We start from the raw sequence: 12,749 nt of genomic DNA on the forward strand, positions 1-12,749 counted from the left end.
GTCTTTAACTCCTGACCTCAGGTGATCCACCCATCTTGGCCTCCCAAAGTGCTGGGATTACAGGTGTGAGCCATCATGCCCAGCCCACCCACTTTCTTAATCATGATCAGAGCAGGGCTGCCATTCTACCACCTTGGCACACCTGCCTAGAGGAATCAATGGCGCTGGGAGCAGACTGAGCAACATCTTAGCTGACCAGTGAATCCAGCACTTTTCTAAGGAAGCTCAGATAGTCTGCGACTCATCCCTGTCCTCTAGAATGAATCTGAGGTCTTTGAACTCACCCAGGGTCTTAGTGGAGGCACAGCTCTGAGCTATGGGTGTAGGGCATCTGAACCCATCTTCACACTGACCAAACACAGGCAGGTTCCAGTCTGCAGGGGAGATGGAGAAGGTCCCACCATGCTCCTGCACAATCCCAGGATAGCTGGGGAATGAGAATCCAGCACTTTGGGCCTAGGACCTGGAAGGAGAGGTCCCTTGGGAGAGGTGTGGGGACATCTGAAGGAGGACTTCCTGGAAGGGGAGGGACTGGAGCAGAGGCCAGAGTGATTTTGTTAGATGGAGAGAAGGTTCTCCACATGGGCAGGGCTGGCAGAGGCAGATGCCCAGACAGGTCACAACTCTCTAGGTGCCCAATTACCTGCCCTCGGTGAGCTCGGCCATCGGCGGGGAGGTGCCCCAGCGCTACGTGTGGCGTTTCTGCATCGGCCTGCACTCGGCGCCTCGCTTCTTGGTGGCCTTCGCCTACTGGAACCACTACCTCAGCTGCGCCTCCCCGTGTTCCTGCTATCGCCCGCTCTGCCGCCTCAACTTCGGCCTCAATGTCGTGGAGAACCTTGCATTGCTAGTGCTCACTTACGTCTCCTCCTCCGAGGACTTCAGTGGGTGCCCGGATGAGGGAGGAGTGGGGAAGGGTTCCCTGAGGGGAGGGGCCTGCCCCTACCACATTCGGACCCTCCTACTTAGTGGTGTGGGCACTCCCTGCAATGTGGCTCCCAATCCTCTTTCTCTCTAGCCATCCACGAAAATGCTTTCATTGTGTTCATCGCCTCATCCCTCGGGCATATGCTCCTCACCTGTATTCTCTGGCGGTTGACCAAGAAGCACACAGTAAGTCAGGAGGTACGGTCTATCCCTAGCGGGGGCTCCAAGCAACCCAGAAGAAAATCAAGGACATCTGTCCTCAGGATTTGGGTAATGGTGAGGTGGGAACTAAGTTCTAATGGGAACCCTGGCAGAGGGGTGCTGGGGTTGGGGCTGGGGCTTGGTGACAAACTGAGGGTGGTTGGTCAGAATCTAGGACTATAGCACTGTGTTTGGGTAGTGTGGGAGACTGGAGAATAGAAGAGATGGAGGCTGCAAATGGGGATAGAATGAGGAGTTGCATCTAGGCGGCAGTGAGTTAGGAACAGTGTCAGGGGACTGTGGTCTGTCGTAATTTCAGCGCCCCACATGTGTATATGGGTTTCTTTCCCCACACAGTATTTGGAGGTGGGGGTTGGTGGGTGACTCCATGTAACTTTCATACTCCATCCCCCTGAAGTGGAAGGGGCAGGAATACCACTGCTCCTTGGCCCATCACTCCCCCAGAGGCAGGGACGTCAACATGTTCCTCATTCTTGCTGCCCCTGCCTGTGCTGCCTTCCATGACCACTAGTGGGAGCCAAGGGAGTTAAGGCCCAGCCCTTAGGAGCTAGGGCTGAGAGGGGAGCCCTAGCTCTCATCCCAGCAAGCTGCAGAGTGATCAGACAGCCCATTCCCTAGGATCGGAAGTCCTACAGCTGGAAACAGCGGCTCTTCGTCATCAACTTCGTCTCCTTCTTCTCGGCGCTGGCTGTCTACTTTCGGCACAACATGTATTGTGAGGCTGGAGGTGAGGTCAGGATAGGATCCACAGGCAGTCGTGAGTGGCTATGGGGCAGCAGTGATGTTTTTGATAATGGGCAATGGTCTTGGGGACTGACTGCCATTGTGTTCTCTGTGGCAGACTAATGGTGGTGTGATTTATCAGGAGGCCCCTGAGGGGGTAGCAGGAAGTTCATCATGCCCTGTTCCTTGTGTCCTCACAACAGTGTACACCATCTTTGCCATCCTGGAGTACACTGTTGTCCTAACCAACATGGCGTTCCACATGACGGCCTGGTGGGACTTCGGGAACAAGGAGCTGCTCATAACCTCTCAGCCTGAGGAAAAGCGATTCTGAACCCTTCAGTCCTGCTTGGGAGGAGGAAGCCCACTGCCCAGAAACAAGAAACAAGATACCATTCTGGCCTTCCCCACCCTACATCCTCTCTTGGCCTTACTGAAGATGGGGGAAGGGTAAGAAGGAAGGGCATAGGCCAAGGCTCACCCCAGTGCTGCTGGCTTCTCCTCTCCACCCCTCATATGGGCATGGGGTCCTCAAGCAACATCACCTTTACCTGAGAGGCCCCAAGAAGCTGAGCTGGCAGAGAGCTCCACCATTTGGTGCTAAAAAAACGTCCTGAGGTTCATGACCACCACCCACTTTCTGGCCTTTACGTAGTCATCTTTCACTGAGGTCAGGAGCCCCTGAGCAGTTGCTGCTCCCTGACAACCACAGCCATTTCTCTCCACGGGGTCATTCACAGGACTAATGTATTTCATGATCTACTGTGCACATCCAGGCCTGTGGCCACAGTCCCCTGCTAAAGCTGCTCAGGTGTTCTAGTCCTGACTTCACCTTTTTGATGTGGTGTGCGCCCTATGGTATGTACCCTTCCCTATCTGAGCCTCAGTGTGTCCATGTGTCTGATGGGGGATGGGTGGGCTGTATGATTTCCAAGGGCTCTACCAGTCAGTGGTTCTGATGTCATTGGGTGGAGGTGGTGTTTTGTACCTAAAGGATGACCTGCTCCAGAAACAGCACCAGCACACCATGTATTTTCTTCTCTCTTCTGAAAGTTCTGGCTTATAGACCCCTCCCCTCCTTTGCAAAGGTATGGGATAGAGGGGTCAGATGCAGATTTCTACTGTAAAATGGGCTCTCTGGTATCTCCTGTCTTCCCTACTGCTCCAAACCCTAAATTTTGGTTGTACGTTTTGTTTTAAAGGAAAATAAATTTTTTGGGGGGGCCAACAGTCGCTTAGGCTTGCCAGTCTTGGGGCTCATCTTGTTTGATAGGAACTGGGAGAGAAACAGGCTCGAGTGGGGAGGGAGTAAGTCCATGGCAGGGTATGACTCCTAGCAGCATCCCCCCAATCCCCCTTAGATCTGGAGTCTCCTAAGGCTGGTCTAAGCCTCTGTTTTGGTGAGCAGGAGTGACTGAGCTATCTGTAATGATTCTAGCACTGCAAGCTAGGATACCTGGAAGTCTTCAGTTGAGGCAGAGACCTGGGTTCAAACTCCAACTCCTGTTAAAGCACTGTCCTCTTGGTGATGTGAGGTACAGCTCTCAGATGCATGACTGTGAGAGCATCTGCCTTTAGGCTAATGGCTCTCAACCTCTCCCTTTCTGAGTCCTAAGATCAGGAAGTCTTTCCTCAAGTTTTGTGTCTGAGTCCACTATAGCATCTGTGACTGGGCCCCACAGCAAGACTGCCCCCTCCAAGGGAGCCTAGAGCTTTGTTAGGGAAATTGGGGGGTGAGGGGACCACAATGAAGCCTATTGTCTACTAGAAGAAACAAAAGGCTCCCAGTCTCTGGGGAGCCCTAGCCCATGCCCACCCGCTAATGCCCAGCACACAGGGAGGAGCCGGGGCCACTGGAGACAGGCGGTTTTATTGATGCTGATGGGGGTAGGAAAGGCCCCCAGAAGCATGGGGGCTGAGTCAGTCAGCAAATGCGTAAGGCCTGGGCACAGAGGAGCAGGTTAGGGCACATTCACCTTCTCAGGATTCTGTGGCTCCCTCACTGGAGAAGGGAGAGAGCATCTTGGGGGTGCAATTCCAAGAACAGCGAGGGCAGAGGTTAGAGATGGCTGAGAGCCCCTAACCTGAGGAGGCACCACAATAGGCAGCAACAACTGTGTGGAAAGCTAGATGAACTGGTCAGTAGCGGAAAATGGGAGGGGGCACTGGGTTGGCCTCTTGGGGAGGGGTCCAACCTTGGCTTGGATGAGCTCATGAGAATACCCGGTGTTCCCAAGCAGAGCGGGGCAGAGCCCAAAGCCCCTTTCTCTGCAGGCCTCCTTAAGGAGAAAAAGGCACTCAGAGAAAAAGGCATTCAGGGAGCCCCCTGGAAAGGGGTGCCAGAATTAGTCCTTAAGGCACAGCTGGGGCGGACAAGGCACCAAGGCACAACTGGTGGGGGAGGGCAGGGGCAGCCTCCAAGCCGAGTGCCAGGGTCACAAGAGGACGCAGGACCGTCCCCGCTTGATCGGAGTGGGGTTGAGCACAGCCCGGACAGCCTCGGCGAACACTTCCTTGACACCATCCTGTTGCAGGGCTGAGCATTCGAGGTAGCGCACAGCGTGGATCTGCTTGGCCAGTGCCTGGCCCTGCTGCGGTGTGATGGGCGCCTGGCCCTGCTCCTTGAGGCGCCGTAGAGTGTCAGGCTGGGCTCTCAGGTCCTTCTTGGTGCCCACCAGCAGGATGGGCACATCAGGGCAGTGGTGGCACACCTCTGGATGCCACTTGTGTCGCACGTTCTCATAGGAAGGCGGACTGGCAATGGAGAAACAGATGACAAAGACGTTGGTCTGAGGGTAGGAGAGTGTACGGAGGCGGTCATACTCCTCCTGGCCCGCAGTGTCCCACAGGTTCAGGTTCACTGTGCGCCCATCAACTGCGCTCTGCGCGCTGTAATTGTCGAACACGGTGGGGATGTACTCTTTGGGGAAAGCGTTAGTTGTGTAGCAGATGAGCAGGCACGTCTTGCCCACAGCCCCATCACCCACCACCACGCACTTGATGCTCTGCATCGTTGGTGCAGTTGCTGTAGTGGAGGCAGTGCCTCCTCTCTCTTCTGGACCTCTCTGGCTGCAGTGACCTGTGGACGGATGAAAGGGGACATTCTTGGTTAGGGAGGCCTCTGCCTACTGGGAAGAAAAGATAAGGGCACACAAAGGGAAACCGGCTCCTGTTCCCTTAACCTGACAATATCCCAAAGTCCCATCAAGACAGTCATCAGAAAGATACACAATGAAAGGCCCTGAGACCGAGCAAAGATGCAGTATAATGTGGTAGAAAGCACATAAGCTCTGGCGCCAGATAAACTAAGGTCAAATCTTGGTTTTGCATTTCCTAGCTGTGTAACCCTGAACAAATTGCTTAACCTCTCTATGCCTAAGTTTTCTTACCAGTAAAATGAGGATAAAATAATATCTACCTCATTGAGTCATTATAAGGATTATATAATACATGTAAAGCATTTAAAACAGTGCCTCATGCATAAGTATTAGCTTTTCTTTTTTTTTTTTTTAGACGGAGTCTCGCTCTGTCACCCAGGCTGGAGTGCAGTGGTGCGATGTCTGCTCACTGCAACCTCCGCCACCTGGGTTCACGCCATTCTGCCTCAGCCTCTCGAGTAGCTGGGACTACAGGCGCCCACCACCACACCCAGCTAATTTTTTGTATTTTTAGTAGAGATGGGGTTTTACCGAGTTAGCCAGACTGTGTCAAACTCCTGATGCCTTGTGATCCGCCCGCCTTGGTCTCCCAAAGTGCTGGGATTACAGGTGTGAGCCACCACGCCTGGCCAGTATTAGCTATTTTCCAGGCTATACAGACACAAAAGGAGAGTGCACAAATTTAGGGATCCACTAGATCCTCTACTAAATATGGACACTTTCCACCAGGAGACTGGAAAGGGTTCTGGCACAGGACAGCTGTTCCAGGTCACTCTGTGATGCAGCCATAGGTAGAACCTCTCTCAACTCAGGGCCCACCCTGCCCTCTCCAAACCTAGTATCTTGGCTACTGAGTACAAACCAAAAGGCACAGTAAGAAACCTGCTGAGTAAGGGGCTCAATTCTTCAGAGAGCTGCCCTATCCCAATCCAGGGTATTGTGGCAAGGGGGAAATTTGTTTTTTTTTTTTTTTTGAGATGGAGTTTCACTCTGTCGCCCAGGCTGGAGTGCAGTGGCGCGATCTCAGCTCACTGCAACCTTCACCTCCCAGGTTCAAGTGTCTCCTGCCTCAGCCTCCCGAGTGGCCGGGACTACAGGCACACGCCACTGCATCCGGCTAATTTTTATATTTTTAGTAGAAATGGAGTTTCGCCATGTTAGCCATGCTGGTCTCAAGCTCCTGACTTCAGGTGATCCACCTGCCTCGGGCTCCCAAAATGGTGGGATTACAGGTGTGAGCCACCACACCTGGCCACCCCATCATTCTTATAAGTACTGAAAACCCTATCTGGCCGTGCACACTCTGGTTGCCAATTCAGTACAGCAAATTCAATGCAAGGGATTACTGGAGATTCCGTTGAACCTGGGATTTGGACTGGGGTCTGGGTATGTTATGATGAATGAGGTAGAGGCTGAGGCTCCCAGACGTTAGTATCTTCTCTCAAGGTCCTTGGTGGGGTGGAGCAAATCTTTTTTTTTTGGAGATGGAGTCTCGCTCTGTTGCCCAGGCTGGAGTGCAGTGGCACAATCTTGGCTCACTGCAACCTCTGCCTCCTGGGTTCAAGTGATTCTCCTGCCTCACCTTCCTGAGTAGCTGGGATTATAGGCACCTGCCACCACGCCTGGCTAATTTTTGTATTTTTAGCAGAGATGGGGTTTCACCATGTTGGTCAGGTTGGTCTTGAACTCCTGACCTTGTGATCCGCCCGCCTTGGCCTCCTAAAGTGCTGGGATTACAGGCATGAGCCACCATGCCCGGCCTGGAGCAAATCTTTCAAGCCCAACTAGGAAGGATGAAGTCAAGAGTAAGACAAAAACTTGACTTTCCCCTCAATCTTCTGTCCATTTCCTGAGACCCTGGCATGTGCCTCTGAAAGATTTTAGAGCCTTCCAGACTCTTGGGTAGAAAATACCATCATTAAGAACATAGATGCTAGATTAAAACTGGCAGGGATTCTAATCACAGTTCCACCAACTAGTTATATGTGATCTTGGCAATATATTTGTTCCCCAAGCCTCAATTTTCTCATCTGTAAAATGGGGATAATCTTGCCTATTGCACTACAATTGCTCAGAATATGAAATGAGGCCAGGCACAGTGTAATCCTAGCACTTTGGGAGAACGAGGCAGGTAGATCAATTGAGCCCAGGAGTTTGAGACTAGCCTGGGCAACATCGCAAAACCGTGACTCTACAAAAAATGAAAAAATTATCAGGGTGTGGTGGTACACGCCTGTTGTCCCAGCTACTTGGGAGGCTGAGGTGGGAGCATCACTTGATTACAGAGTGGTCAAGCCTGCAGTGGGCTATGTTCATACCACTGCACTCCAGCCTGTGCGACAGAGCAAGACCCTGTCTCAAAAAAAAAAAAAAAAAAGTAAGAGTTAATAATGTATAGAAGGTGTCCAGCATGAGGTATGGCACATAGCAAGTGCCCAATAAATGGGCTGCTGTATTTATTAGTGGGGTAAGTATGAGGAGTCCCGGCTCCAGCCAACATCTGGTCACCTCTGCAGGTCATAGGGCCTTGGGGTGAGGAACTGCTTTTCTGAGTTCTGAAGCAAAGCTTCCAGAAACCCTGCGATTATTTACACTGCTATGGCAAGGGTCCTTCTCTCATCAGCTACTTTTTGGCCATGGGGGACTCTTGGTGGTCAATATGTGACTTCCTTTCCCTGACTGTCTCCCACAACCAGGGCCTGCTCCCTGAGAGGGGGCAGCCCTGTTTTAAACACAACCAAATCCCTGAGTATTCCTTATCCCTGGCTCCACCCAAGCACCATCACCACTAGCCCATTTTCTCCATTTCACTTGCTATACTGCAAGGCTGCACCCTGGTCTGGGAACCCCTTACCCCTGCAGCCTGAGCTGTCACCACTGGTTCAGAAGCTTCAAAAATCAATGACAAGTGGAGAAGAAAATCCCCACTGGGAAGTGGAAAAGAAACTTTTGTGGTATGGGGGATGCAAAGGACCCAGGGCTTGGTCCCAGCTCCCTCCCAGGGTACAGTTTCCCTTGGAATCAGCTGGGAAAGAAATGATTTCACTTTATGAAGTTGTGTCTCTGGTTCACATTAAAAAATATTTCCATCCTATTTGCATGAATGAGTGTGTGTGTGTGTGCGTGTGCACATGTATGTGCATGTAACCTCAGGACATTCAGCTAGAGACCCTCAGAGTGTGGGTCAGGGAAGGGCATAAGGACCCTCTAGGTCAGTGGAGAGTCGAATAGAGACTTCAGACTGGAAGTTGAGAGACCTAAGTTCTAACCCCAGTTGTGCTGACTCACTACAACCAAGCTTGAGGCATTCACGCACTACAACCAAGCTTGAGGCATTTACGCTTGCTGGGCCTCAGTTTTCCTATCCAGGAATTGGAGATTACAATGGTTGTTACAAGAGCACTAGGTAGATGAACTAAGACTTAAAGCTCCTTGGAGGCAGGTGGCATTACATGTGCCCAATGGATTATGTGGGAAGCCCTGACATTCAAAGCAGAACTCCTGGGCCTGCAATCTTCAGTTCCACACAGAGCAGGGGAGTGGGTGTTGACAGTCTGACTGAAAAGCCCAGCGCTGGGCTGGCCCAGGCAGGAAGACAAGGAGGGAACTCTGGCTGGCTGTCACAAGGCCCAAGAAACTGGAAGTACAGCTCTCTAAGGAGGTGGTTATCAACTAGCAATCAGTAAATTAGCTCTCAAAGGAGAGGGGAAAGGACAGGGTAGCTTCTGGGCTGGGAAGGGAACAAGGACTGACACTGGAAAAGGATGATGAGTATGGTACTGTCCAGAAACAAGCAGAGCAAAGGCAGTGTGGAATAGGGCCAAGAGTACTGGATACCTGACTCTGATGTCTTGAGTTTATCTGCTGACCTTGACCCTTGATTTAAAAAAAAAAAGCCCCCATATGGTATAAGCCTTTATAGATTGCATGTTGTTATGTCATTTGACCTTTATAACAACCTGTCAGTACTATTCCTATTTTACAGATGAGGAAACAAATTCAGAGCAGTAAAAGTAACTCTACATCACACAGCTAGTTAGTATGGCAGCCAGAACACAAACCCAGTTTTGTGACCCAAAGCCCTGTGTTTTCCACGGTGCATCTTACAGTCTTCAAGTTACCCCTTGCCAGCTAACTGTGTGACCTTGATCAGGTAAGTTACTGCCTTTCTTGGAGCCTCCGTTTCTTCATCTATACAGTAGAAGTAATAATAGTAGCCCTCCCAGCCTCACGGGCAGCATCAAGGAACCTGACCATGGGAATGAATACGCTTTGTAAACTGAAGTGTTGTGCACACAGGAGGTGACAGGAGCAAAGCATTTCATCCCAGAAGGCAGGAAGCACTGAGTATGCCTGTGTCTGTGGTGGGGGATCAGCCCAGTCCTCCCTACACAGGTCTAGTTCAGACCTTTATCCTCTCTCCCAAAACAACTCTTCTTTCTGAAATCCTTTGGCCTGAACTGGGTTGAATTAAGTTCCCATAGCCCATTTCAGGAGGGCATATGCTAAAAGGTAGAGTCTAAACTGCGCCAAATAGGAAGAAGGGATGTCAGCGCTGCAGGTGGCCAAACCAGGAGTGTGACCTACCTGGAGCGGGGTTCAACGATGACTTATTCACTAAGTGGCTTTTTTAAAAAAAATCATTAAGCCTAGCTCAGTGGTGCACCTGCAGTCCCAGCTACTAGGGAGGCTGAGCCCAGGAGTGAAGGGTTGTAGTGTGCTACACTAGTTAAGGTTATTGTCCTTGTGAGTAGCCACTGCACTCCAGCCTGAGCAACGCAGCAAGACCCCATGTCTCAAAAAAAAAAAAGTTATTTAGTAAATCAGTGGTTGCCGATCTGTTTTGATTTGTTTTTTCTTTTGGAGACAAAAGCCTGTTGCCCAGGCTGGAATACAGTGGTGCCATCACAGTTCACTTTAGTCTCAACCTCCCAGGCTCAAGGCATCCTACCTCAGCCTCCTGAGTAGCTGGGACTACAGGCAGGCACCACCACACATGGCTAATTTTTGTATTTTTTATTTATTTTTTGTTTGTTTGTAGAGACAGGGTCTTGCTATGTTGCCTAGGCTGGTCTTGAACTCCTGATCTCAAGTGATCCTCCTGACTAGGCCTCCCAAAGTACTGGGATTACAGGTGTGGGTCACCACGCCTGGCCAGATCTGTATGTTATTAGACAAATTACAATGACTTATTCTGGCTTTTTAGTCCCAATTCAGATCATGCCTGGTCCCTCATATTGTCATTTAGAGTTCTTCACAATTTGGTAAGGGGTATTAGAGTTATATAGACTTGGGTTTGAATCCTAGTTCTGCCTCTTACCAGTTCTGTGACCCTGAGCTTATGATGATTTGCCTCTCTAAGCTTCAATCTCCTTATCTTTCAAATGCAGCAGCAACGTATGGTACCTACCACATAGCAGTGTTACAAGGACTAAGTGCATTAATGTATAATATGTACACAATCTAGGTACTTTGCAAGTGTGAGTTCCCAGTTCCCTGTTCCAGAGGGATTTTCAATGTCCTCTGCAAACAAGTCAGGATCATTCTTGCCTCTGAACTTTTACTCTTGTTTTTCCCTCCGCTACTATTCCCTTTCCCTTCTCTAATCTTCCTTATTCCTTAAAGCCTAACTTAAGTTTCATAGTTCCATAAGGTTACTGAATTCTTCTTTGGCTATCCGTTGCATGGCCACCTGTCACCCAGGCTGGAGTGCAGTGTCTCGATCTCAGCTCACTGCAACCTCCACCTCCCAGGTTCAAGCGATTCTCCTGCCTCAGCTTCCTGAGTAACTGGGATTACATGCACGTGCCATCATGCCCAGCTAATTTTTGTATTTTTAGTAGAGACAGGGTTTCATCATGTTGGCCAGGCTGGTCTCGAACACCTGGCCTCAAGTGATCCACCTGCCTTGGCCTCTGAAAGTGCTGGGATTACAGGAGTGAGCCACCACATCCATGGCCCCCCTTTTAATCCTGCTTTGGCTCTGTGTGATTCTCCTTTTCCAACAGTCATACGTAAGTTTCCCAGCTGTGGATGCCCTTCAGTCTGAAGTCTTGGCTTCTCTGGACTAAATGACAAAAAAAAAACCTCTAAGTATAGGGCTAGGCACACAGGACTGTACAACCATTGCCTTTTGATCTGCTTGTGCCAGCACTCATTACTGAGATATGGAGACACCTCTCTGAAGCCCAGTATCGGACACTCCCTGCCCACCCCACAACAGACAATACTGCAATGCTGAATCTTATCGGACAGCAATGACAGGCAAAAGCTATGCCTGAAATAGGCAAAAACCTCTCTTCCCAGTACCAGCTTGACCTGGCTCTGGCAGGGAGTATAGCCCATGGGGTGCTAACCCTGTCTGAGTGTGGTCCCTGGAGCCTGGCTTGGGGTGTGGCCCAGGCAGGCCCAGAATGGGGGAGGGAAAGGAAGTAGCTTGATTGCCAGATCTCTGTGGCTGTTACAGCAGGGGAAGTGTCCCAACTGGGAGTGGGGGAGGGGAGGAACGGGCTCTTAAGAGATAGGCGAGTATGGAGGTGATGGGAACTTACCTCAGCCTTCTATAACCTGCCTCCCTAACATGGGGCTCCCTTTCTGCAGCCCTCCCTGAACCTCATTATAACTACAATCCATCTCTGGCCATTCCAATCCTGATCCTCTACAAAGGGGCCTCCATATTCTCTTCCCTAAAATACATCAAGTAGTAATATGGAACCATGCACCATTGCCGCCTCTTCGAGGAAAGCGTAAATTGTCCAAGTCAGAAGTGACTTATCCTATCCAAAGTCTGGCTGTCTCTCTCACAGGCATGGAGAGGCTGATGTGAATCTTATCTCTTGTTATTAGACTGGGAGTGTCTAGAGGGCAAGGTCCTGGTTGACTGGACCTTGCTGAGCACCCTAAGCTGAGCACAGCATGTAGTAGCTGTCAGTAAATAACTGAATGAACTCGATGCAATCATGTCTTTGCATGTGGGAGTTCCTCTTCCTGGAATGCAACTCACCCCCCTTCAGATCCTTCCTGTCCTTCAGGCCCAGTACTGTTCCCCAGCTTCTCCAGGACATCACAGCAACCCCCTCTCCTGCCTTACCTTTCCCAGCACTGACTGTACTCTTCATCGTGCTGAACTAACTGGATGCTTCAGGGGGAGGGTAGTCTGACCTTCTGTTTATTTCCAGAAACCCAGGGAAGGGCTGAGCAAAAGCTGTAGAATGACATACCCCTCCTCCCCCATCAATCCACAGACTCTGATGCTGGGAACAAGGAAGAACCTCTATGACCAGAAGACACAAGACAAAAGTAACCAACTTCTTTCTCACTCACCCTGAAGAGCTCCAAGTTGGGATAATAAACACATAAGCTATACTGTCTTGTCTTCAACTGGAAGGGTGAGAGGTGAAGCTGGCAGATCTAGCTCAGAGATGATGAGAAAGATGGGAAGGAAAAGTGGTCCTGACAGGCTACAGACTGGGAATATCTGAGAACCCTTGGTCAAAGACAAGGCAAGGGGCAGGGGCACTGTTGGAAAGACTTCTGAAGCTCTACAAGTTTGTTTGTTTGTTTGTTTTGAAGGGAGGAATAGAGGAGAGGTGATATAAAGAGGCTCAAAGGGGCTGCAGCTGGCTGCAGCTGGGCTGGGAGGAGGAAGCTGGGGGGACATGAGGTCAGTGTGGGGCTGGGACCAGGCCAAGGGCTGAGTCTCTTTCTTCCCTTTCTCCC

At 50.6% G+C, this 12,749-nt stretch overlaps 2 protein-coding genes across 6 annotated transcripts in view; one reads left to right on the forward strand and one right to left on the reverse strand.

The window, feature by feature from the left end:
• PGAP2 (post-GPI attachment to proteins 2) overlaps positions 1-3,104 on the forward strand; it is an 18,230-nt gene extending 15,126 nt beyond the window's left edge. For 2 of the 3 annotated variants that reach the window (XM_011993714.1, XM_011993715.1), the window contains 4 exons: positions 632-884; positions 1,019-1,125; positions 1,768-1,876; positions 2,076-3,104. In XM_011993714.1, the coding sequence (XP_011849104.1) occupies positions 632-884; positions 1,019-1,125; positions 1,768-1,876; positions 2,076-2,206 (600 nt within the window). In that variant the 3' untranslated portion in view covers positions 2,207-3,104. The remainder of the gene's footprint in view (positions 1-631; positions 885-1,018; positions 1,126-1,767; positions 1,877-2,075) is intronic. The other variant, XM_011993716.1, reaches the window with a different exon arrangement.
• Positions 3,105-3,723: 619 nt separating this feature from the next.
• Positions 3,724-12,749, reverse strand: part of RHOG (ras homolog family member G) — a 21,155-nt gene continuing 12,129 nt past the window's right edge. For 2 of the 3 annotated variants that reach the window (XM_011993718.1, XM_011993719.1), the window contains exon 2: positions 3,724-4,951. In XM_011993718.1, the coding sequence (XP_011849108.1) occupies positions 4,308-4,883 (576 nt within the window). In that variant the 5' untranslated portion in view covers positions 4,884-4,951 and the 3' untranslated portion in view covers positions 3,724-4,307. Of the gene's footprint in view, positions 4,952-7,263; positions 7,386-12,749 lie in introns of those variants that run through there. The other variant, XM_011993717.1, reaches the window with a different exon arrangement.

The sequence above is a fragment of the Mandrillus leucophaeus genome, unplaced genomic scaffold (genome assembly GCF_000951045.1).
Source record: "Mandrillus leucophaeus isolate KB7577 unplaced genomic scaffold, Mleu.le_1.0 Scaffold432, whole genome shotgun sequence".
In the NCBI taxonomy this organism is placed as follows: domain Eukaryota; kingdom Metazoa; phylum Chordata; class Mammalia; order Primates; family Cercopithecidae; genus Mandrillus; species Mandrillus leucophaeus.